Source organism: Acartia tonsa, chromosome 8 (genome assembly GCF_053477335.1).
Source record: "Acartia tonsa isolate MP-2025a chromosome 8, ASM5347733v1, whole genome shotgun sequence".
Lineage (NCBI taxonomy): Eukaryota > Metazoa > Arthropoda > Copepoda > Calanoida > Acartiidae > Acartia > Acartia tonsa.
Window position 1 is genome coordinate 33122442 of NC_137267.1, and position 22529 is coordinate 33144970.

General features: G+C 31.9%; 2 protein-coding genes across 2 annotated transcripts; one reads left to right on the forward strand and one right to left on the reverse strand.

The window, feature by feature from the left end:
• Positions 1–274: 274 nt before the first annotated feature.
• On the forward strand, positions 275–21600 carry LOC145326755 (protein unc-45 homolog B-like). The gene is made up of 30 exons (XM_080170156.1): positions 275–541; positions 759–895; positions 1119–1216; positions 1517–1595; positions 1719–1766; positions 1991–2104; positions 2271–2338; positions 2561–2649; positions 3146–3257; positions 3534–3607; positions 3801–3897; positions 4113–4182; positions 4354–4495; positions 5465–5597; positions 5984–6085; positions 6381–6557; positions 6657–6875; positions 7162–7266; positions 7912–8050; positions 8220–8293; positions 16241–16359; positions 16660–16730; positions 17125–17203; positions 17947–18070; positions 18536–18652; positions 19216–19277; positions 19699–19765; positions 20282–20353; positions 20646–20749; positions 21090–21600. Exons 2-30 carry the CDS (start codon positions 769–771, stop codon positions 21190–21192), a joined length of 2985 nt encoding a protein of 994 aa, XP_080026282.1. The 5' UTR covers positions 275–541; positions 759–768; the 3' UTR covers positions 21193–21600.
• On the reverse strand, positions 8550–12328 carry LOC145325517 (uncharacterized). Its single transcript, XM_080168496.1, has 8 exons — positions 12249–12328; positions 11434–11487; positions 11037–11150; positions 10610–10801; positions 10175–10551; positions 9990–10098; positions 9213–9900; positions 8550–8966 (listed from the first exon to the last, which is right to left on the reverse strand). Exons 1-7 carry the CDS (start codon positions 12312–12314, stop codon positions 9772–9774), a joined length of 1041 nt encoding a protein of 346 aa, XP_080024622.1. The 5' UTR covers positions 12315–12328; the 3' UTR covers positions 8550–8966; positions 9213–9771.
• Positions 21601–22529: the final 929 nt, after the last annotated feature.

Genomic DNA, 22529 nt, shown 5'->3' on the forward strand with positions numbered 1-22529 from the left:
ATTTTTATAGACTTCTAATGCTTGGTTTTTTATTTTATTATTTAATTAAAAACAACTTTAAAAGTGTTTGTCACCTTGTTCAAAATATATAACGCGGTATTTGCGCTCAAATTAAAGTTGCCAAAAAGTATTTTCTATTAAACTAATATTATTAGCTATATTTATTTTTTTTAAACGTTTGCATGAATATTCTTATAATATTCTTTAAATCTTAAAATTATCGTAGAAAACAAATTTTATTAAATTACTCATTTTTTACTGTAAGAAGAATTTCAGAACGTTTTTGGCAACTTTGTTCTGCGCCGGACGAATGTAAATAAACAAAACATGACTAATGTCTAGCAGACAGTTTGTATCAACTTTCACTTTTCCCTTTGCATTTACCTTTTCATAAATATGATAATTTTTGCTGATTTGACATTAATTATTATTAGAATTGCTTGAATATTCTAGAAATTGTAGAAAGTACCCCATATATCCGTTTTGGGGCCAACGTTTCGTCAGTTTAACGCCTACTTCCTTTAAGTTTCAAAAATTACAGGTAAATAGTCATCGATCTTTTCATGTAAAATAGTAAGATTTTATATCGTCTGAAGTAAAAAATCTTAAAATTGCCGTTTTATTAGATTGCTCTTATTTTAAAAAAAAATACATATAAATTTAGAGGTAGTATTCTAACTTTAGAGAAAAAAAAATTATTGTCTATTTTTCTAGTTGGTAACCGGTAGCTGAAATAAATTACCAATATTATATTTTAGGTCTTAAATCATGGGACAACAAAAAGATCCTCAAAGTGTTAGTGGTGAAGTACCCGACGCACTTATGCTGAAAGAAGCTGGTAATGAAGCTTATAAGAAAGATGATCTCATAGAAGCCTTAGCATGCTATACCAAAGGTAAGTAACAAATTTAAATGTTGATTTACAATTGAGGATTTGAGATACTACAGACCTAAATTTTATCGTCTTTTCCTTCTATTTATTTTGACATTCCTACTTTTTACCATTTCATGGTTTTGAAATCCACAGCTTAGTAGGTAATCTTCATTAGGTACTTTCTTTTTCTTTTGTTAGAAAAATATAATATTCAATAATTTGTCTTCAATTGATATTATTTTAGGATTGGAGATTAGTAGTGAAGATAAAGATAAAGCTGTTCTACTAAAGAACAGGGCAGCTGTACATCTTAAGAATTTAGATTATGAAAGTGCCATTCAGGTACACATCTTTTTTTGTAAAGGAGGGGGGGGGGGGGGCAGATATTCCATTTTTTGTAACTAAACATTCAAACTTATCTAAATAGCAACAAAAACTCAGTTTTCGGTGCAGCTGTTTATCACAATTTTATATTGAAAATTATTAAAGTTACTGCCATACTTACCAAATTTCAATGTTATAAAAAAAAAAAAATTTTGGGGGGGGGGGATCCTTAAATTACACCGCCTTTTTTTTAATGTGTAAAGATAAATGTTTCTCAACTCTAGAAAGAAAATAAGATTTATTTTTTTCTATTTTTAGGATTGTAAAAATTCGCTAGATCTTGTGCCAAATGACCCAAAGGCTTTATTTCGAAGATCCCAGGCTTATGAGGCCGTTGGTAAGATTTTTATTTATTTTATAGATTCAGACATATATCTATAAACCCTCTTTTTGAATAAAATGCTATAATTTCTTTTTAGCAATTTTTCACTTATATTTATTATTTTTTATTTTACTTTAGGTAAATTTGAAGAAGCTTATGCAGATGCTAAGGCTGTTCATAATGTTGGTAAGTGTCTGATTTTTAAAGACAAATTTATCTAAATCGATATGTAACTATAAGAATTTTCTCTGAACTTAACTACCTACCTTATAATTTAAGTTTTATTATTTGGCGAAAATATCTTTTAATAGTTCCTTTCGAGATGGTAGGGCAGTTAATAATCTGTTTAAACAAACACGCTGCTATTTATGGCAAATTCTATTAAAAATAAATTTTGTCTTTATTTTTAGATCCGAAGAATAAAAGTATAGAACCGATACTTGTTCGCCTCCACAAACATGTTCAAGCAAGACTTGATGAAATGTCAACAACGAAAAGCAAAACAGAAAAAATGGCCAATATAGGTACAAAAGCTTTCATGTTTAAAAATCTATTTTGAATAAACAATGAGTTCCTTAAGACTTCGTTTTCTCAATCCTTTTTAATTTTAATTGTCTATGTTTTTATTGGACGGTTTTTTCAACATTTTAAGTGAGTTTGTTTATAGTTTATACATGTTTTTTTGTTTAGTGTTCAACATCGAAGAGGATAATGATAAGAGAGAAAAGGCTGCTGACAATATGGTCGTCCTTGCTAAGGTTTGTGCGTTTTTTTTATGTTTGGAATCACCTAAGCTTTCACTTCAATTCACTTTTAAAAGGTAGCAAAACAACTTTTTTGCTTTTTTGGATTGTATGTTTATTTAATATAATTCCTTCTGCAATGCAAATGGCCTGAAAACTTATTTATTATTATCACAACTTTCTATGGTATCTTCAAAAATTGGACGCACTCATTTTATTCAATATTATTCTCTGTAGGAAAAAGCTGGTGCTGATTGTTTGTACAAAAATGATACTGTCCCCAAAATTGTCAAGCTTATGAAGGTGGACAAGAATTCAAAAATAAGGTTAGAAATATATAACTGTTATTTTTTAGATTGTTGAGCTCGCCCATAAAAAGTTTACGCGTCACACTGCATCTTCTATTTTATGATGGTTTCAAACAGGGATATAAAGGGATAAGACATTGGCTGATAAATTGATGTAAATCTCCAATGATTATACACAAATTACCCCTTCTGTAGTTTACAATTATTAGTTGAAACGTTTGGACATTCAACTTAATCAACCAACCAATCAGAATTCAATAAAAGTCCCCAAAGTTGTTAAGCTAACGAATAATAAAACGTAATTATAAAACTTTGGGGACTACTGTAATAAAGAGCCCATTGTCATCTCCCTACCTAGGTTTTAAAGATCCATATGAAATTAAATTTCTTAATTTATCAAGGTAGTACTAAAGGATTTATTGTCAATAACAGGAAAAAATTATTTTAATTTAATTTCAATACACATCAATCAATTTTAAACCTAATTGTTTCTTTAATTTACCTATTTGTTTAGGCTTTCCTTGATTAGAGTTTTTGGTTACTTGTCTAAATCCGGAGCAGACAGAGCAAAGAATATTTTAAATTCTGCTGGTGTTCCCTTCTTCTTAGATGCTTTAAATTCAAAGGTGAGTCATTTAAAAAGGCAGTTTTTATAATAACAAATCTTGTTTTTCCCCATTTTTGAAAGAATTGTACATATTATTATGGACTTAGCACCAAATATCTGAGAGCTCTGTATTTAAAGGTATTTTAAGACATTTATCTAGAAATAAAAAAGCCTTAAACTATCTTGGACTCCATGTAAAGCTTTACTGAAACTGAAGTAGTTCAATGAAAAGAACCTTCCAAAATCTATATTACAGCAAATTACTATTAGATGCTTATTATTTTATAAAATTTAGGATGAAGAAACTATTACAGCTGTTTCTTATGTTATTCAATGTATTCTGGATTCACTATCTGCTGTTCATTTAAGGTAAACTCATTTGATTTTTTAAGATTTGGTATTGATATAGGTATACAATTTTAATTTTGTTGTTATTTTTTATAATGAAGTCTTTTTAGTAGGGCATTATTGAGACAAATTCAGAAATATTTCAGAAACAAAATGAAATGCTTGTCTATGCTTTCATGAAAACTTAGGTAACTAGTTTGTATGCTTTATATAGTGACAAATGGAAAGAAGTGAAGAAAAATCGGAGGTCCACTGCCGAACAAAGAAAAAACATGAGGGCAGATGAAGAAGAAAGGGAAAGAATTATTAAGGTAAACAAAATTATAAAAGGTACAAATTTCCAGTATCGCTTTGAAACCGATTAATATCCTGTGGATAAGAACCATGTAGCGTATCGTATTATATCCAGTTTTCTATAAATAACTATTCCTGATTAAAAAGCGTTACATATGGACAAACATGGCAAGTTAACCAAATTTTTGTGTGTTAAAATAACAAATTTTTTGGCAATATTTTATTTTTTTAGGGAAATTCTCTTGAGTTGAATAATATGATGAAAGTAATCTGCTTCAATGTTACTTCAAGAACAATTACAGGTCAGCATGAACATGAACAAATCATAGAGTGGATGTGAATACAAGTTTGAAAATTTGATGGAAAATTTTTTCCATGAATATGTTTCCTGTAAAAAAAAAATATGTTTCTAGATTTTCAATAATGTTGCTGATGCGGAACATATTGTCCTTTTTAAAGAATTTTTTTACTAGGCGAGGCTAGGGACGCACTGATCAACATGATAATGAAGAACTGCCCATTCGACCAGTTGAACTGGGCAGAGAAAATGTTGGAGACCGACTCCTACTCCAGGCTCATGGAGGTCGCCAGCGAGATCTCACATCCGGACTTCAAGTAAGACATTTTTTGTTTGTTCTTGACGTTTTATTTGAAAAGAGAATTTTATTGGGGTTAATGTTTATCAATTAAAAGAATTAAAATTGTATACTGTATACTGTATAGATATTTTATTAATTTCATTTCAATACTATCTGCTTTGATCTTATCATCTACTACAGTTTAAGGTACCCTTCCATATTATAAGTCCAAAAGTTAGTTTGACCTTTTAATTCAGACATGCATTAAGACATTATATCACTTTTATATGAAGATATAACTAGCTTAATCTATACTTGATGTAAATACAGTGTGTTTTTTATGAGAACTTTTTTGAAAGCAATTTTACCCTACTTAAAGTTATCAGAATTTAATGATTAATGGCTTATTTTCTTCGTTTTTTAATGCAATTGATAAAACAAACAAAAAATATTACAGTTTTTGTTTAAAAAGTACAGTAAAATGTAAAATTCAAAACTTAGTTGTCAACATCTAAAAATGGTTTTAGTGCATTTTTCTTATGTTCAAATCTTCTACCTTTTGCAAGAATGGCTACAAAATGTTGAGATATAGAGCTAAAAATTAATACAGATACTATTGGGGACATTTACTAGAATATATCAAAGTTTGAAGGCCATATCCCAATCAGGGAGGGAGTACTGGTCCCCCAAAGTCAACTACTGAAAATCCAATTTTTTTCTTGCAAAGGGTAGAAGATTTGAGCTTTAGAAAAATGCGCTAAACCCATTTTTAGATGTCGTCACCTAAGTTTTGAATTTTAGATTTTTCTGCACTTTTTAATAAAAAAAACTGAAATTTTTTTTAATGTTCCATTAATTGCATTAAAAAACGAAGAAAATAAGCCATTAATCAATAAATTCTGATAACTATAAGTGGGGTAAAATTGCTTTCAAAAAAGTTCTCATAAAAAAAACACACTGTACATTCAAGATTATTTTAGAAGTTAAAAGTTCTTAATTTATTTAGATATGAGAGTAGTATGGAAATAACAGAATCCACAAAAACAATAGTTGGTGTAACCTTTGCTTTTCTCTATGAACAAATGTATGATGACAAACGAAGGGCAATTTTCAATGAACTTGTCGACAATTACGTGCAGGTATTGTGTTTAAATATCTTTATTTTTTTATTTTTAGAATTCAAGTACCTATATATGCTTTTAAAAATCAGACAAACTTTTTTTACGGTCGTAAAGAGGCTTGGACTTTTATAAGCCTCAAAGTCTTATAGATGATTCACCATTACAAATCAGACCCATACTCCCAACTAAAGTTGACTCATTTTCACCTAATTCTGTCGAGAATATGACATGTGTCCTACCTTGCATTATATATTCAACCTAATGTTTGAAGCCATGTAGTAAGGCGTACGGTGTGGTAGATTTTTTTAAACCTTAATTATTTTGCTAACTTTCGTCTAGACTCCAGTTTAAACCATAGTAAATTTAAAAATACTTGGAAAGGTACAGATTATTATTATTTTTAGGAACAATTGAGAGATCCTAGTATAGACAGTAAAGTAAGACTGGTGAGTGCCATAACTGCTCTCCTACAGAACGCCCCGGAAGTTGGAAATTCTTTGCTTAAGGTAAAAATCAAATTTTTTTTCTAAATAGAGAATACCTAGTTATTTATCGCATCATCTCATAGAAAATTTTCTGTAATATGATTCTCTACATGATTCTAATCCACCGGATATTATTTGGTTTCGAAGCTATAATGGAAAACAATTATAAAACCGGTGATCCGTTGTCGAAATGGGATGAGTTCTAATTCATGCCAAAAACCACGTCTTGGCATGAACCGTTAAAATTCACCAAGGTCGTTGAATTTTAATTAGATGAAATATGTTGATTTGAATCATAAATGTTTGTACATTACAGGAAGGAGTTCTTCAAATGATGTTGGTAATGGCACAATCTGATGAGTATATCCAGCAGCTTGTTGCTTGTGAAGCTATCACAGCTGCTGCTAATAAGAAGAAGGATGCTACAGCCATTGTCAACCAGGGACTTGAGATCATTAAGTCACTCTATAAATCAAAGAATGAACATATAAAGGTAAAGTTATGAGACATTTATTCTAATAATCCTAAAGAAATTAAAATAAATCGTAGATTTTTCTTCATAATTTTTAAAATCTTTCTTAAAATATTTTAGGTTAGAGCCTTGGTTGGTCTCTGTAAAGTTGGTGCAAGCGGCGGTTCAGACGCCAGTCTGCGTCCGTTTGCCGACGGCAGCTCGACCAAGCTGGCAGAGGCGTGTCGCAGGTTTCTGATCAATCCTGGCAAGGACGATGATCTGCGTAGGTGGGCAGCCGAGGGATTTTCTTTCCTTACTATGGATGCGGATGTTAAAGAAAGGCTCATTGAGGACAGGGTAAATATTTTTTAACTAAATGAACAATTTTTTTAGGTATAACTTCTCTATAAGCCAGAAACTTTCTCATTCCCGGTGAAAACCTAACTGGAATATCAGGAATTTTCTCTTACATCTATTTTCACGCTTATTGTTTTTTTGGCCTTGTTTATGTAAAAAATTGCTTTAGTTCAGTAGTTAAAATTTTTACTTGTATTGACTACCTATACAGTACACTGTTTTGTCATAGCTTAATAATGACATTAAAATGATAAAAAATAGTAATCAATAATTGTGTTCTTTGTAGGCTGCTATAGAGGCCTTGATTGAGCTTGGAAAGACTGGAAAACAAAATGTTGCTTTTGGAGTTGTTTCTACTTTAGTCAATCTCACTAACAGCTTTGACAAACAGGTAAATTCGCAAAAAAAAACTTTTACTCAGACACAATCTAAAGCCTTAAAGTCTAGGCATAATTTTTTAAAATCTGATATTATTAAAGTTTTTAGTTCTTCAAAATGTTTGCATGTTGTAAGCTTGAAATTATTTAAAGTTGTTTAAAAATATAAAGTAGCGAGTTTAGTTGGTGAGTGTGAGTGGTGCTTGCCTGCATGTCATGAATTAGACGGTTCTAGTGGGACACCTGACATTCCTTTACTTCATCATAACCGTATATTAGAAAAATATACTCACGGCATTAGCGTAATTGCTAATGGTTATGTGTCGGGTTCGAGTATGGTCCGAACCGCATCATACGAGAGACGTTAAAAATGGTTCTTACGGCTGCTATGTCAGGCGCGTGACAACAATAGTTAGAGTAGGAAGAATGCCTTTGCCCACAAACAGGCGCAACTCATTACCATGCACAGTTAGGACTTGCAGACAAAAGTCATGCAATTAAAGGGTTGGTTGTCTATCAGGTGAATGGACGGCTTTACACCATAATTAAAAGACGAAGAGTACTTTTAAAGGTAAGTGGAGAGGTCTAGAACCCGAAGCGACACCAAGCCCCCTAGCGGTCATATGAGACAACTACAGTCAACACAACATTTAATTTAGGAGATTAATCCAGAGATGTTGGAGCTGGCCAAGTTTGCTAAACATCATATTCCTGAAGAACATGAACTTGATGATCAAGATTTTGTTGAGAAAAGAATCAATGTTCTTGGCAACATGGGAATCACCTCTGCGCTTGTAGGTAATAAGAGCGCCAGGCTCTAAAAAGTTTGTCTGTCTGTATGTCAGTCGTACCATGAAAATTGGCCCATCACAGCCGCTTTTAATCTCTTTTAAAATTATTTTCTTATGTTTTTCTTATTTCTTTTAAAGCTTTTCTTTGATTGGAAGTAATCATTTTTGTTTTTCAGCTTTATCAAAGACTGAGTCAAACAATTTGAAAGAATTGATTTGTCGAGTACTGAACGCTGTCTGCTCTCAACAGGTATGATATTGATACTTCCAGCTGTGCCCCTAGCATCATGTAGCTTCGCTTCAAACGGAAGATGAAGCTGTACCTACTTCCCGACCCCATTTTTATAACTAAGTCAACAACGTTTTCATTCCACTAAGTCCGAAAAGAGAAGCTAACACACTCAATTGTTATGCTAAAGAGTTTTTCCTATAAAGTTTTACACTTATAAAATAAACATGTCTTATATGATTATAAATATTTGACATATAGCACTAGTTGACAACACTTTTTTTGATAGAAAAACTTTTATTTCAAACACGCTTAGGTTACTAGGTATATCATTAAATAATGATAAATCTTATAATTAAGAAAAAGATAAAGGATAATAAATAAATCTTCTCCCCGATTATTATCAACACAATTCGTCCTCTGTTATTTTAGAACTATTGGGTGGAAAGTTAGAAAATATTATTTCCTTCTAACAATGTTGATTGTTGAAGGACAAAAGTTTCAGGGTTTTTTTTTTGGGGGGGGGGGGTATTTGTTTATCACCTAATGTCCTCTCCCTCCCTACAATGTTTTACTCATCATCTTTAAAATCAAACTTGATCGGGATAACTTTATCAGAACCTGAACTCATTCTCTTCTTTCTGATTGCTTTGTTTTTCTCTGGCTCCTCTTGAAAGCAGCTTTCCATAATATCCTAAAATTTTATGTATCCATTCATTGCTGGTGTTGTGACAAAACTATTTAGAATCTTGATGTTCAAATAGAACTTTCAGACAAGATTAATCAAATTAAAGAGTTGGTTGTCTGTACACTAAGCCCAACATAAAGCCAATGGATCTACTACCTATTTGACTAATGATTTATATGTTACATAACCCTTATGCCTTTGCCCTTATGCTAATACTAATTTCATACAAATATAAAAAAAAAGTAAAAATACCTTGATCTTGTTAGCAACCTCGATGAAAAGATCCATGATACTGATGATGCTGAGACCTAACCACAAACCCAAGGAACTGCCAACATCAATAACAAAGCTGATCATAAGTTATAATATGATTTTGCCAATTTGTACAAAAAAAAAGTTATCTGACCATTGCAAGTATGGTACCTATGTATTACTCATAACTGTAATAGCAACATAGGGGGGCATTTTTTTCGCGGTTTTCCATAGAGTTGCTTTCAGTCAAATGCGCTTATTATGTCAAATTTTTCTTATTTCAAATTGTGACCAAACGCATATTATAGTTTGACCAAATAAACACATTTGACTGGAAGCTTTCACCTAACTTTACAGAATATCACGAAAAATATGTTAAGATTTCACTAAGTACCTAGTCAACTGCATTCAAACACTGACTATTGAATCAACAGAGTTTGAATTAGAACTAATAATGCAAATCTCTTAAGTAAACCATGACAAGTGATGATTATATCAATGGCAATAGTATTTAAACATTTTCTTTCAAAAAAAAATATCAAAACTACATTTTGCAAAGTTAGCAAATCATATAAGAAATCCTGAAGAATGTGTATGTGCTTGTCTGGGAGTGAACAGTCACTGTCTGCTGGAACTCAATGTTCACTACTGGGAAGGTTTTGCCAAGTGTAATAGGAGTTGAACTACCCTAGATGATTTAGTAATTATACAATTTACTTAAAGAACTTATGATATTTTAGATGAACATGATAAGGGCAATTAATGAACTCTTCTTACCTTAATTCTAACATCATAATCAATTGAGAGACAAGGTGTTTTACAACCCTGTGTGATAGCACTTTCTGAAAACCTTAGCTCTGGTTCAATGTAGTTGGTTGTGAATTCCCTGAATATGTTTATTTAGGGCAGGTTAGAAATCACAAATGAACTGTAATTCGTAAATATTTAGAATGAAATCAAACCTGGTTGAGTTGGTCATGTATTCATAAATTGTTGAATTGGTAAGTGTTTCTTTACATTGCTTCTCGTCTGACATCCATGGTGGTATACATGAGAGTACAGGCAGGAAAATATCTTCCAAGTTCTTTTGTACACATTCTTTGAAGGAATTCTCAGAGCAGTCACCACCATCTGCAGACCTGCTTTTAGTTGCTTTTGGTGTGACTTTATAGAAGTATGTCTTAACGTCCTTTTTGAATTTGATCTTATCCCCTTGGTGTGAAGCAAAATCTACGGCATAGTTGTATTGTCTGTAAGGATCAGTAATGAACACATGGTATTCAGTTTCATTTTCAGAACATCCGATTTCCAGATTTTTACTCGTCAAAAATTCAGTTACCTGTAAAGTATTTACTTAAATAAATGTATACAATTTGAACAATTTTATATGAACAGACCTGGTGGCAAATTCCCAGCAATGGAATAAACATTCTTTCAAGTTTGACTGGACTGTTTCCCAGACCATTACCCTGTGTAACTCGGTATCCACTTCCAATTTTTCCTTTCAGGATGTCTCTGAGCACTGTGTTGTAGGTCATGTTCATGTGGGTACCCCAGGATATTACCTTTTGGGGTTCAGAAATCTTTCCCTATGATTAAAATTATATGTAACAAAGATGATAGATAGCATCCACAAGATTAAAGAATACCTAGTAATCACAACAACAGCAAACATAGATGACATTTGTCATACTAATATTCACATTAGTTTATGAATATTTAAGCAGCCAAGTAAACTGTATTTCCCCATATCAATATGAACATACATCTAACTTACAAATAAAATGGTTTATCTAGAAAACATATTTGCTTTGAAATATTTACCTGTAGAAAGTTCAATGGGTAGAAGTATTTGAACTCACTAAGTTTTTCCTTGTTGTACTGGTCCTGTCTGCAGATTGTAATCAGAGGAGCTGGCATTTCTGATAGTTGTTTTGTCTCAAAAATATAAACTCATTGAATATTTTACATTATTAAAAAAAAAGAATTATGGGGAGAGAGATGGGTATTGGGTAATTAACCATCTTGTAATATTTAAAGTAAATAATTAGCAGTTGGCATTTGTAAGGAAAAACGGATTTAAAAAAAAGAAAGATGATTGTTTCTTTACCTGGGTCCATGGAGCCAAACTTATTACATATAGTCAAATTAAAATCCCTGCCCCCCTCCATTTGTAAAAAATAACAATTTGTTAAGGTAAAGATAAAAATTGTTTATTAACCTGGGTAGTGTCCACATAATCTCCATTTTGTAGATGGGTGCAGGCATTGTACAACTAAAAAAATACAATAATTATATTTTAGATTCACTCAAACCAATTAATATCCAGTGGATTAATACCAGTTCTTATCCATACAAAAAATTATGTCTAGCATCGTATTATATTCAGTTTCTCTACCAATATAAAAATGTAAAATTATAATATTAAAACTATTTGTGTTAGTTTGTGCCTTTGGTATTTCAGGGCTAACAATACTGGTTTAATCTTATAATTGTACATTTTATATCTGCAGAAAGCTGTTTATAATACGCTGCGAGAAATACTACTATAAGTAAAACTTATTTTCTAAGGTTGATTTTCTATAACAGGTTTTGTTTATCCTTTAATCAACAATTTTTTTAAATTTCAAATATAAAAGTTGTCTCTATGAGTGTGATGTTTTACAGTAAGGAAGGGAACATTAAACTTAAACATTAAAAAATGCCAGTTTTGTTAATGTACAAGTCTTCATTTGCCTAAATATGTAATGCTTTCAAAGGCAGAATTATATTAACTTTACTTTTTAGTGGAGGATCATTTGTCTTTCATTATCCTATCCTGGAAGTTTTTTTTAATTAAACATCTCTAAACAAAAGTGTATATGTCTTGGTATGCATGACAGTTAGATTAATGGTCCAAGTAAGTCATATATTGGATTCACTGAAAATTTCAGCTGACCATCATATATATCAGCCATGTAAATCAAAATCAAATTTTTTCTATAGTCTTACAAATTAATAGGTTACCTTCATTTCTAAAATGTATTCAGACTTTACCTGCCAACCAAAAATACCGATGAAAACAAGGCATGCCACTTGCCTAACATATTGGTATCCTTTCATTCTCAGACACTCAATATCAACTAAACATTTATATAACATTTAATTATAACTATTATAACATCATTATAGCAGGTTTAGTCCAATATTGAAGAATTTTTATAAATAGAATATTAAAGGAAAAAAGCTTTTGTTAAGGTATTGAATTTATATTGAAAATTTATTATATATTGGTAATGGTTTATTTAAAATTGTAATTTTTTTACATAACATTATTTGTTAAAACTTATTTCATAAGTTAATTTAACAGAATTTAAAACGAGGAATTCAAAAACTATGTAATTGAACACTGTCAACTTTTCTTTATAATGTGAACTTAATAGAAAGGGTTAAATTCCTAAAATAAGTTTTGTTCTTTAATTGTAAAGTGGAAAAAAAATATTTTTTCTAATTGCTCACTTATCCAAAATCCTTATTTTTCAAGTGTATAATAGGTATAATTGAGTATAGTACTCAATATAAGTATATCAAACATTTTATTGGAATAACTGCAATTCTTTTGTTTGGATGAGGAGTTATTATTTTTGTTACAAGTCTTTTGTTATATTTGCATTGTTTTTCATAATATTTCTATTATTTATAATTAATCTAGGACATGCAAATTAGAATAGAAACACATTAAACCTTCCCTTGCTTAAAATTCAGATGAATTATTAACAGTACTATGTTCATGAACGAACTTTACTTACAAAACCATATTCAAATAGTGAAATAATATGCTAAAGACGTGTAAAATGTTATCAGGGATCTAAAGGGATAAGATAAAGACTGATAACATGATTTACATCCCCAAAGATGATATACAAAATCACCGCTTCTGTAGATAAAAATTAGTGGTTGTTACCTTTGAACACCAAACTTAATGAATTAATCAATCAAAATTCATTAAAGTCCTCAAAGTTATTAAACCAACGATTAAGAAAGTGTTATTACAAAACTTTGAGGACTAGTGTAATTAACAGCTTATTGTCCCTTCTCTCTCTCTGGTGAGATATGCATTTTGTCAGTTAGCCAAACACTTTGCTAAATCCAAAAGTACAATAACTTCATAAAATCAAATGCATGATCTATTTAGTTGGATTAGAATTAAAAGTCTTTGACTAATTTTTTAAAGCTTAAACAGGGCATGTTTCTTAATGCAAAATATTTGGTAAATTTTTTTGTATGTATCTGAGTAAATGACTAGTAGATAAGCAATTCTGATATTCATTAAAGAAACTCTATATTTGATAATTACACTTGCAGAGTATTTTTATAAAGTTTAGACACTTAGAAACAATAAACTAAGATACCAGTAAAATAATAATGTATACCAATAACGAAGTTAATTCGGGAAAAATCACGAAACCTCTTCGTGATTTTCAGCTGTCGTTGGGGGACAACACAAAATCTGCCCCCAAATATTTTTTTAGATTAAGGGGGGGGGGGGAGTTTGTACACTTATAGGAAATGAAATTCAGTACCAATGTTTGGGAGGGTCGTATGGGCTTGTTTTTAAAGTTATCAACCTAATTCTTTTTGTAGGCTCTCTTATATGACTTGATATACACGTATTTCTTTGAAAATTGAATTTCGGTACTTTCCTTCTAGGGGCTTGTGGAGCAAAAGACCCCCCAAAACACTAAAAATATGAGTTCTGACCTTATTTTTAAAGATATCGACCTGATTTTTTCTTTATAATACTTTTTTAACATACCCGAATCAACGAACCATTACAGATTTCATTTTGGGACTTTCCTTCTAGGGGCTTGTGGAGCAAGAGACCCCCAAAACACAAAAATATGAGTACTGGGCTTATTTTTGAAGATATCGACCTGATTTTTTTTATAATACTTTTCTAACTTAACCAAATTAACGAACCATTACAGATTTCATTTTGGGAATTTCCTCTTAGGGGCTTTGGAGCAAGAGACCCCCAAAACACAAAAATATGAGTACTGGGCTTATTTTTGAAGATATCAACCTGCTTTTTTTTTATATAAAAATAATATTTAAACATAACCGAATCTACGAACCAATACAGATTTCATTTTGGGACTTTCCTTCTAGGGGCTTGTGGAGCAAGAGACCCCCAAAAATCATAAAAATATGAGTTGTGGGCTTCTCTTTTAAGATATCAACCTTATTTTTTTATATAATAAAAAAATACTATTTTAACATAACCGAATCTACGAACCATTACAGATTTCATTTTGGGACTTTCCTTCTACGGGCTTGTGGAGCAAAAGACCCCAAAAACACTAAAAATATGAGTTCTGAGCTTATTTTTAAAGATATCAACCTGATTTTTTATATAAAAATACTATTTTAACATAACCGAATCTACGAACCATTATAGATTTCATTTTGGGACTTTCCTTCTAGTGGCTTGTGGAGCAAAAGACCCCCAAAACACTAAAAATATGAGTTCTGACCTTATTTTTAAATATATCAACCTGATTTTTTAGGAACACTTTTTTTAACATAACCGAACTAAGAAACCATTACAGATTTCACTTTGGGACTTTCCTTCTAGAAGCTAGTGGGGCAAAAGACCCCCAAAAAATATTTTTAGAGATATTGAGCTGATTTTTTTCATGAAAACTTTTTTCACATGTTTGAACTAGGTAGCCACTAATAATTTTATTTTGGCACTTTCCTTTTAGGGGAAAGTAGGGTAAAACACCTCCAAAACAACATAAATTGAGTTCTCAGGTTATCTTTAAAAATAAGCTCAGAACTCATATTTTTAGTGTTTTGGGGGTCTTTTGCTCCACAAGCCCCTAGAAGGAAAGTCCCAAAATGAAATCCTTAATGGTTTCTTAGTTCGGTTATGTTAAAAAAGTATTATTTTAAAAAGATCAGGTTGATATCTTTAAAAATGAGCTCAGAACTCATATTTTTAGTGGTTTTGGAATCTTTGCTTCACTAGCCCCTAGAAGGAAAGTCCCAAAATGAAATCTGTAATGTTTTCTTAATTTGGTAATGTTAAAACAGTATTATTTTTTAAAAATCAGGTTGATATCTTAAAAAATAAGCTCAGAACTCATATTTTTAGTGTTTTTGGGGTCTTTTGCTCCACAAGCCCGTAGAAGGAAAGTCCCAAAATAAAATCTGTAATGGTTCGTAGATTCGGTTATGTTAAAATAGTATTTTTATATAAAAAAATCAGGTTGATATCTTAAAAGAGAAGCCCACAACTCATATTTTTATGATTTTTGGGGGTCTCTTGCTCCACAAGCCCCTAGAAGGAAAGTCTTAAAATGAAATCTGTAATGGTTCGTAGATTCGGTTATGTTTAAATATTACTTTTATATAAAAAAAAGCAGGTTGATATCTTCAAAAATAAGCCCAGTACTCATATTTTTGTGTTTTGGGGGTCTCTTGCTCCAAAAGCCCCTAAGAGGAAATTCCCAAAATGAAATCTGTAATGGTTCGTTAATTCGGTTAAGTTAAAAAAGTATTATAAAAAAAAATCAGGTCGATATCTTCAAAAATAAGCCCAGTACTCATATTTTTGTGTTTTGGGGGTCTCTTGCTCCACAAGCCCCTATAAGGAAAGTCCCAAAATGAAATCTGTAATGGTTCGTTGATTCGGGTATGTTAAAAAAGTATTATAAAGAAAAAATCAGGTCGATATCTTTAAAAATAAGGTCAGAACTCATATTTTTAGTGTTTTGGGGGGTCTTTTGCTCCACAAGCCCCTAGAAGGAAAGTACCGAAATTCAATTTTCAAAGAAATACGTGTATATCAAGTCATGTAAGAGAGCCTACAAAAAGAATTAGGTTGATAACTTTAAAAACAAGCCCATACGACCCTCCCAAACTTTGGTACTGAATTTCATTTCCTATAAGTGTACAAACTTCCCCCCCCCCCCCCCCCCTTGCTTGTTGGCTATACATTATTCTTGGCGAATACTTGATAAATTTATAAAGGAACATGATTTTAGGACCTGCGTGGATTTGTCGTGCAGCAGGGCGGCAGCAAGGTGCTGGTCAACATGGCCCTGGAGGGAACTGACAAGGGCAAGAAGTTTGCTGCACAGGCCTTGTCCAGAGTTGGAATAACACAGGAATGTTTTTACAATAGTAGTTTATTTAAGGTCTAGGTTTTTGATTGATAGATTAAGGTCTGGGTAAAATATTTTGTACTTCTCAAGGTGACCAAACAAATGATGAAATTCCCTGAGATTTGTTATATACTGCAAGGTTTTCTTGGAATTTATATACAAACATGGGAAGATAAATGTTGTTATAATTTAAGGAATTGATTATACTTTAAAAATATATGTTAATACTTTTCTCTTTTCCTGAAGAAAAAAATATTATTAACTTGTTTTTTTTGCCGTATTGTAAAAACAACATTTTGACAGGATCCAGCTATTGCCTTCCCTGGACAGAGAAGCTGTGATGTTATCAGACCTATCTGTCAGATTTTAGGTAACAACCCTTTTGTTGTTGGAATTCGTCCCCCTAGAGGCCTCCAGGGGCTTTTATAGAAAAGAGGGGAAGGGGGGGGGGGGAATTAACCTCCCACTTCCAATTTCAGTTTTAAACAAGAAAGTTAAAAAAAAAACTTTTTGAGGGGGGGTGGAGATTTTTTTCTAACCCTCCCTGGACTTTAAAAAAGCTTCACTGATAAGAACCAGCGGTTAGCGAGATCCTTTGCTAAAGACATACACAGACAGACAGATATTCTATATTTTTATATAAGGAAAAATGATATTTTTCCCTTTATGTTTAGAGGATGAATTTTCTAAACTATTGTAATCTTTTAATGCTGTGCTACTCATGAACTTGATTGCTCTTGTTTATTTAATATTATATATTTTAGATCCTGACTGTGCAGCTTTAGAAAACTTTGAAGCATTGATGGCTTTGGGAAATCTTGCAACCTTAAACGAAGCAGTTAGGTAAAGTTTTTTTAGGGTTGGCAATCCGTCCAATTTTTGGACCGGATTCGGATTCTTACGGATTCAAGATTTTTCATTCCGGATTCTAGCAATATTTTAAAAGGCCTTTTTTAAAATAAATTAAGGGATTAATTTTACCGGGTACTGGGAAGAATCTAAAGCTGCGGTTATTTTTTCATATTTTCACAGTAGATTTTCATTTCCTAACCCTTACTCGACCTAACCTAACCTAAAATATGTATGAAAAGCTACTGTGAAAAATTTAATTAACAATTGAGAATCCGCTATTAAAATAGCGGATTCCGGATTCGGATTCTGGATTCCAAATTTGTCCAAAAATTGACGGATTCCGGATTCGGATTGCCAACCCTATTTTTTTTACTTCAAAATATTGAAGTAGTAAGTTGTTTGTTTTTTCGTCTTGATATAAACAAAATGGCTTCTAATTCACCAGAGGATGTAGGGATGGTGTGTCATACCTTCTTGGAAAATAGATTAAAACCTAAACTAGTATACAGAAAGATGGTCATAAATTAACTTTTCAATTAGTCCACATGTCTGCCAAAACTATTGTTAAACATCTCAAATGTTTTTGTGACAAATATTCTGACAAATGAACATTAACCTTACAACTTATTCAGTCCAACAGTTCATTATCCGACTTCAAATTAAATATAAACATAAAAAGTATGATAATTGTTTTTACTTAAGTTATGTATATTAATCTTTATTTTTATGTTAAGATTAAGAATATTGAAAGAGACTGACCATATCCAAGCTATTGAAAACTACATGTTTGAAGACCATCCACTGATTCGTAGAGCAGCTGTGCAGTGTTGGACCAACCTTTGTTCTTCACCTTACCAGGTATTCACTGCGACTCCAGCAAAACATCTGCTCGTCGCTTAGGAAGGTGATGGGTTCTAATCTCGTCCAAAAAGTGTTGCACACCAAAGACAGCTGAAAATCACGTAAAGGTTACGTGATTTTTTTCCGAATAAATTTCGTTTTTGGTATAAGCTGCGTTAAAAATTTACCTTTTGCTGCTATGTCAGATGTGATGCATTAATTGTATGGAGAATTGTAGGGGATATTCCTTGGGATATACCTTGGCTCGGCGCAACGGATTGCCATGCATAGCTAGGGCTTTAAGAAAATGTCATGAAATCAAAGGTTCGGTTGTTTGCAATATAGATTAAGTGTCGGTGCCTTAGGAGTTAGGACCCACTACAAAGGTCTGGCTCTACTTTTTTTCAACTTTGTCAAATACACCTAATAAATCTTATCATAGGTAGTTTTCTACGGTCATTGATTAACTATATTTCTATTTAGGTGAAGCGCTGTGAGGGTAACAATGATAAAGTGAAGTATTGTGTGTTGATGTGCGGAGATGATAATGACGGAGAGATTATCAAGGCAGCTGCTGGGGCCCTAGCCATGCTTACTGAGGTAGTGGACAATGTGCTGTTTATTACAATAGTCTCCGAAGTTTTATAATAACGTTTTTTTTTCGTTGGATTTACAACTTTGGGGACTTTAGTGAATTTTGATTGGTTGTTTTATTAAGTTGAGTGTTCAGACGTTTCAACCACTGATTTTCATCTACAGAAGGGGTATATCATTTTGTGTATCATCATTGGGGATGTACATTGATTTATCGGCCATTGTCTTATCGCTTTAGATTCAAGGGTAGTTGGTTCCTTGTTTGTGTGATTCTTTAAAAAAAACAATGTGTCAGGGGGGAATTTTTTTTAACGGGTTGACATATCTTGGGGTGATAGTAGCACCCTTCCCCAAATTAGCTGTAAAACCTTCCCAGTACCTTTTAGAAGCAATATTGTAAAAGTGAACCATGCCGGTTTATCGGTTATCGAGATCCTTCGGTACACACAGACAGAACTAGGTTCTGTTACTTCTATATAATGAATTATGAATTGCAAATAAACAATTATCGCGCTTGTTTGGGTTGGGTAAAATTACTTTAATTTTTTTATTCACATTTATTTATTTAGACGAGTAACAAGATTTGTGAGAAGGTTTTTGACAGCACACAATGGGAAGATTGTATTTTGAAGTAAGTTTTTTTATAATCCTAGATTTTTGTAGTAAGAAGAGGTGTGATTATTATTTTGAAAAATCTAGTATTTAAGGTTAGAAGTGCATCAATAAAAATCTCCGAAAGATCAACTAAATATTAATATATAGCTTCGTAGAAAAATTAAATACGAAGTCTAGTCTCTTGTAAAATCTATAAATATCTATATTTAACATAAAACCGCCATTTGCCTTTATTTGTTTACCTTGTAATAAAATTACCTTTTAACTTTTTATTAGGTTATGATATTTCTTTCAATTGTGCTACGTGACAGCTTTTTCTACAAGGCTAAATTTGATTTTTTTTAGAGTCGCTCAACAATAATAATCCCTACATTTATTTCCAAATAAAATCACGAAACCTTACCTTTAAAAATTCCAAATATTATTGAATTTTTCAGTTGCCTGGCGAATACAGATTATGAAATTGTTATTCGTGGAGTTGTTATCATCTATAATATGGTTCAGGTTAGATATTTTGTTGTAGAACAGGACTGACAATGATCAGGGTAAGCTTAAGTATAAATTTCATTCGAAGATTGTTTTTAGTTGGAAATTAAGAATTAATAAAATTTGCTAAAATTTATAAACATTTACTTTCGTAAGAGGCAGAGAGAGAGGGGACAATGGACTGTTTATTACACTAGTCCCCAAAGTTTTCTTATTCGTTGGCTTAACAACTTTAGGGACTTTAGCGAATTATGATTGGTTAGTCATTAAGTTGAGTTTTCAAAGGTCTCAACAAGTAATTTTAAACTACAGAAGAGATAATTTTGTGTATTATATGTACATCAATTTATCGGCCAATGTCCTATCCCTTTAGATCCCTGCATAAGAGATTTTTTTGGGGGGAGGGTGATGAGGGGTATAATATATATATAAGTGAATGTTCTAAAGATCTAAAGAAACACATAAAGAGACAAACATACATCCTATCACTATTTTCAAAGATTTTAAAAAATCCTTAATTTAATTATGTTATAGGCTGGAGAAGTGGTTGCCAAGAAAATCTTCGAAACCCAAATTATGGAATTGCTACAAGCCCATATATTACAGGTATTCAATTTATACAAGGACTTCTTAATTATTTGCTTAGAAGTCTAAAACCTATTGGTTGAAATTATCATATGAAGTGTTATATGGTTTGATTTAGAATATCTTTATCTGAAGAAATACTATTTGAACTCTAATTCATTTAATAAATAAATATAAAAATTGTTTTTATACTTGATACCTATTTAAAATTAGTTTTTTTTTAAATTTTATCAATAATTGAAATCACTACCCTACACGTAATTTAAACAACTGTATAACATTATTGAAAATATTAATTTGAATATTATTTTAGGCAAACTTAGATCTTGGAAATGCAACACCTAATCCTTTGCTACAGAAAATAAAATCTATCTGTCAGAAGGCTCTAGATGAGGGACATAAATATGGTTTCATAAAGTAAGTTCTTAAGAATAAACCCGATGTGATGGGTTTGATTCGCGGCCCAAATCACGTCACTATTAACCTTGAAGATTGACCTGCTGTTATCTCAGATGCGTGCCATTAATTAAGAGTTGAGAGATTACATTGGCCTAAAAAAAAGGCGCAAAACATTTTCATGCAGCACAACAGTTAGGACAAATGTTATTCAGTCAAAGTGTTGGTTGTTTGCAATACTTGGAATGTTAGTGCCTTACTATAAAGGTCTGGCTCCATGTTGCGTTGTTAAAATATCTTCCTCAGACGCATTAAACAATGGTATAAGTTCTTTTGTTTTTCTAATTGCAATTGTTTCTAGAACCCAAGCCGAAGCACTGGAAGAAGCTGAAAAGAACCCTGATGAGGACAAGATCGAACCATGGATGCCAGCACCTAAACCTGGCGGCGGTGCTGGAAAATAATTCGGCGGATTTTGAAGAAGCTTTCTACTTAACTTTCTACAACGGTGCTTAAATATATTCATATACACTTAATTTTAGTTGATTGAAATGTAATTCAAAGTATTTTTTTCATGGAAAAAACATAATTTGTTTGAGGTAAGATTAATATTTCTTCCACAGTCCTATCCGTGTCCAAAAATCACGAAAATAATTTTTGTACTTTTGTATACCTTTGATTTGTTACCTATTGTTAGTTCATGGCATATTAGTAAGATAATTTACTGTCAGAAAAAGTATTTCTATGTTATATTGATTTTAAGATTATTTACTTAAAACTTTTGTATGTATTAATGTAAAGTTATTATTATTATGTAAAGATTAGTTGTAAATGTTGAAAAGATTAAGAATAAAATGTTATCATAGATTGTACTGACTGATAAGTATCCAGGGATAGAGGTTTTATCCTATCCTATCATATAAAGTAGTAAGTTTTTTGTCAGCAGCGAAGGATCTCGCTAACCGCTGAACCGATATGGTTCTCTTTACAACGAAGCTTATTGCAACGAAGGTGGAGGGAAGTTTTTAAACTATTTTTTGGGGACGTTGTAACCACCATCCCAATAAAAATGAGCCCACCCCCCGACATGGTGCCCTTAGAAATCTCTAGGGGCTTAGTCACTAGTCAAGGCAAAAATATCACAATAGTATTATTTTCATCCATTGTCCTATCTCTGAATCCCTGTACAGATGTTTGGTCTAACTTGTCTAGTGAATTCATTCTTATGGGTGGAAATCTTTACTATCCTTAAAGTCTGATTCTTAAAACCAATGGTGTGGGTGGATAGAGGGGTGTCGATAATCCCCTTAACATTAACCTTTTCGCCCCATAATTGTTTCGCACCCCTCCGGTTAATCGCTCAAGTGATAAAGTAATGAAAGATATATTGGATTACACCCCCAATGTTGATAACCAAATAACCCTTTTCTGTACATTAAAATGTTTGGTTTAAGCGTTTAGACACTGCTTGATTAAACCAATCATTGAGGATTCAGCGAAAGTACTCAAAGTTTTTTAGCCATCTAACAAGAAAACTTGATTATAAAGCTTTGGGTACAAGTGTAATTAATGGACCAATGTCCCCTTTCTACCTACTGATACTTTTTCTTTATCTCTGTTGGCGAAGCTCCCGAGCTAGGAAAAAAGTTCGTGTAAACAAATTGTAAAAAATCTTCCAAATTTTAAGAATTGAACCCTAGGCAGTATGAGGTTGGTTCAGTGTTGATAAGTTGATAATCTTAAGGAATCATCTTTCTCACACATCAGTCCTCACTAGAGTTCAGTTGAAGGTTTGGTGTCG

Excerpts from the sequence above, each read along its gene's own strand:
- LOC145326755 (XM_080170156.1), top strand. The coding sequence starts at position 769 with ATGGGACAACAAAAAGATCCTCAAAGTGTTAGTGGTGAAGTACCCGAC. Across the intron at positions 7,267-7,911 it reads CTAACAGCTTTGACAAACAG|GAGATTAATCCAGAGATGTT; the intron begins GTAAATTCGCAA and ends CATTTAATTTAG. Across the intron at positions 17,204-17,946 it reads ACCTTAAACGAAGCAGTTAG|ATTAAGAATATTGAAAGAGA; the intron begins GTAAAGTTTTTT and ends TTTTATGTTAAG.
- LOC145325517 (XM_080168496.1), bottom strand. The coding sequence starts at position 12,314 with ATGAAAGGATACCAATATGTTAGGCAAGTGGCATGCCTTGTTTTCATC. Across the intron at positions 11,488-12,248 it reads TCGGTATTTTTGGTTGGCAG|TTGTACAATGCCTGCACCCA; the intron begins GTAAAGTCTGAA and ends GTATTTTTTTAG. Across the intron at positions 10,099-10,174 it reads TACATGACCAACTCAACCAG|GGAATTCACAACCAACTACA; the intron begins GTTTGATTTCAT and ends AAACATATTCAG.